Source organism: Zea mays, chromosome 4, assembly GCF_902167145.1.
Source record: "Zea mays cultivar B73 chromosome 4, Zm-B73-REFERENCE-NAM-5.0, whole genome shotgun sequence".
NCBI lineage: Eukaryota > Viridiplantae > Streptophyta > Magnoliopsida > Poales > Poaceae > Zea > Zea mays.
This window is the reverse complement of record NC_050099.1, coordinates 210,540,658-210,543,406: the sequence shown is the minus strand read 5'-3', so window position 1 is coordinate 210,543,406 and position 2,749 is coordinate 210,540,658. Positions and strand designations below refer to the sequence as shown.

The following is a 2,749-nucleotide window of genomic DNA, read 5'->3' as shown; positions in this document are numbered from 1 at the left end:
TTTGCAGTCCGTTTCTTCTCCCAAAGTGCCTATTTGTTCTTAACCTCTTGTCCAGCTTTCTTCTCGGAAGGAGCTAAAATGCTTATGGAGGCAAGCATCGTCTAGATCTGAGCTCAGCACATGAGGACAAACCGATGTTTTGGTGATGGTTTTGTTAGATCTTGGAAGCTGGCACAGCGCACTAGTTTTATTGGCAGTACTACCAAGATCTGTCTGCAAACTATTTTGAATGGTTCCGCTTGTGGTATGTTATGGAACTGATATCATGATAGATAGCCTCTCTGTTGCAAAATAAGTATCATTCTTGATTCCCGATCAGTTAACTTTGATGAAATATATAAGAAAAATATTAATATTTATAGTGTATAATTAGTATCATCATTAGATGAATCGTTGAATCTATTTTTACAATAGATTTATTTGAAGATATATATATATTTACTAATATTTTCTATCAGCATTTGTTTGGTAACGGTAACGACGGAGGAACTGCGATTGATTTTTAGCCAAAACTTGCACTTCTGGCCCATAAAAAAAAGGAGAACTGGATTAAAGGAGCAGGTGACAGTGAAAGGAAACAAAACTAGCTAATAAGCTATAACTTAGGTCCCTACAACCCTAATAGCCACTGTATATGACTACAAAGCAGGGCAGTATAGCTCTCTGATTGAAGACAAAGAGTTGATCCAAATCCGAGCAGACGCCTTCTGTGCTGGGGCTGACAGAGTCAAAGCCAGAGTCCTCTGAAGGCTTCTTCTCATCGCTGGCCTTCTTCTTCACCCTCCCCGCGACGACCCTGCACACGAGCATTGCTCTCTTGTCACCGTCCGACTCCGACAGCACCGCCTGCGCCATGTCGTGGGCGCGCCCGCTGGTGCCCATCGTCGCAATCTTACCGTCGTCGTCGACCCTGCAGACGCATTACAGTTACAGTGCTTTCAAATGGCCATTCCATCATACATACCCTTTTTTTATACATAAAAGACCGTACGTGTCAGAGAGGGAGAGACGTATGTATATGCTCCTGTCACTGTCAGTACCTGAAACCGTCCCTGACGATGGCGCACAGCTTGCACGGCGGCGCCCGGCACAGCGCGGTGCTGCCGGCGAGGCCGAGGGAGCAGGTGAAGGTGGTGCAGTGGAACCTGAGGAGCTCGTTGCCGTCGGCGACGCACCGAGGGTTGTTCTTCCTGCCCCGGTCGCTGCTCGCCCTCTCCCTGACGCTCTCCTTGTACTGCTCGAACCTCTCCAGGGTCCTGTCGCTGCTCTGCACCTTGAGTACCCGCTCGATCTTGCAGACCGGCGCCTGCTGCTGCTTCCCGGCCGGCCAGCTGGACTGGAAGATGATCTCCACGATGTTCCTGCTCGTGTCCTCGGGGCCCAGCTCCCAAACTGCCGTCGCGGAGAGGTTGTTATTGTTGGATTATATAATTTTACACGAATAAAAATGCCCCAAGAATGTCAAAAGATTAGACATTGTAGTACAGACTAAAGATGCCATTTTGGTTTTGCATTTCGATGGAGAGAGAGAGAGAGAACAACAGTGTACCTGCATGCCTGGTTGCTCTGTGGAGCTCTAGCGACTCTGCCTTGGCGAACACCTCGTCGCAGTCCGCGCAGGGGAAGGCGGCGGCGCCGAAGCTCCTGGGGTCGAAGACGGAGTGGCACTCGTAGCAGCCGGAGAGCTTCCTGATGTGCACGCCCCTGAAGGAGGTCCCGACGGACGAGGACGAGGACGAGGACGTGACGGTGGTCGTCGACGCCACGGTGGTCTCCGAGTTGAAGGACGACGTGGCGGAGATGGCGGCGGCAGAGGCGTCGTTGACGTCGACGTCGACGTAGGGTGCCCTGAGCGACCTGCTGGAGGCGCCGCGGCGGTCCCGGCTCATGACCGAGCTCTCCTTGGTACTGCAGATGGAGCCCGCGCACGTGATGCTCCGGCCGATGCTGATACTCCTCCTCTTCTTCTTGCTGCTGCTCTTGTCGCCTTGTTGTTGTGTCGGTGCAGCTGGTGCTGGCGGCGGCTGGGTTCTGTCCTTGCCGGAGGTGCGAGTGGAGGACGGGTAGCGGTAGAACCCCGCCATGGACCTGCTGGCGACCCACGACGACGTCGGTGAAGAAGAGGAGGAGGAAGAAGACCGAGACGGCGGCCAATTCTTCTTCTCAGCTCCTCTGCTCATCGTCTAGCTACTTGTTGGCGACACTGATCGAAGTGTGAAGTCCATTGGAGGTGCAAGTGTATTATCTAGACACTACTAGTAGCCCTTGTAGCTCCCGGTCCCGCCGGCCCTCTTCTTCTACATTCTATAATCCCTTTCGAAAGCTAAAACTTTGCAGGCAAAAAAAAAGGTAGGGGCGAGCGGCAACGGCTTGTGGATGGATCGAAGGCACTTTATCAGGACGATGCGACCGACTCCGACTGCGCTGCTCCACGATTAGTATTGTGTTAGTAGCCCTAATGGCATGGCCGGCAGTGGCGCCCTTTTATTTCGTAATGGCGGGGGGTGGCCTGGTGGAGGCGGGTGAAAAGACACGCAGCTCCACAAATGCCAAGGAGGAATGAAAGCCTGGAACGAACGTCGAACGGGGCTTTTGCTCAGTTTGTTCTGTGAGTGTTTTTCATGCATGGCATGGCATCGCATGGCGTGGCGTGGGCAGTCTGCAATCATGCACCCCCAATCCTGACCCCGGACCACGTGGTCGTCTGTTTCTCGGTGACGTTGGTAGCCTACATACTCTGCTCCTTTTT

The 2,749-nt window shown here is 52.8% G+C and overlaps 1 protein-coding gene across 1 annotated transcript; it reads right to left on the bottom strand.

The window, feature by feature from the left end:
- Positions 1 to 530: 530 nt before the first annotated feature.
- On the bottom strand, positions 531 to 2,549 carry LOC100191534 (nucleic acid binding protein). Its single transcript, NM_001136965.1, has 3 exons — positions 1,550 to 2,549; positions 1,041 to 1,392; positions 531 to 910 (listed from the first exon to the last, which is right to left on the bottom strand). Exons 1-3 carry the CDS (start codon positions 2,178 to 2,180, stop codon positions 619 to 621), a joined length of 1,275 nt encoding a protein of 424 aa, NP_001130437.1. The 5' UTR covers positions 2,181 to 2,549; the 3' UTR covers positions 531 to 618.
- Between the last annotated feature and the right edge of the window lie 200 nt (positions 2,550 to 2,749).

Coding starts and splice junctions, on each gene's coding strand:
- LOC100191534 (NM_001136965.1), bottom strand. CDS start 2,180: ATGAGCAGAGGAGCTGAGAAGAAGAATTGGCCGCCGTCTCGGTCTTCT. Junction 1,393..1,549: donor CAGAGCAACCAGGCATGCAG/GTACACTGTTGT, acceptor CCGCGACGGCAG/TTTGGGAGCTGGGCCCCGAG. Junction 911..1,040: donor ATCGTCAGGGACGGTTTCAG/GTACTGACAGTG, acceptor ATGCGTCTGCAG/GGTCGACGACGACGGTAAGA.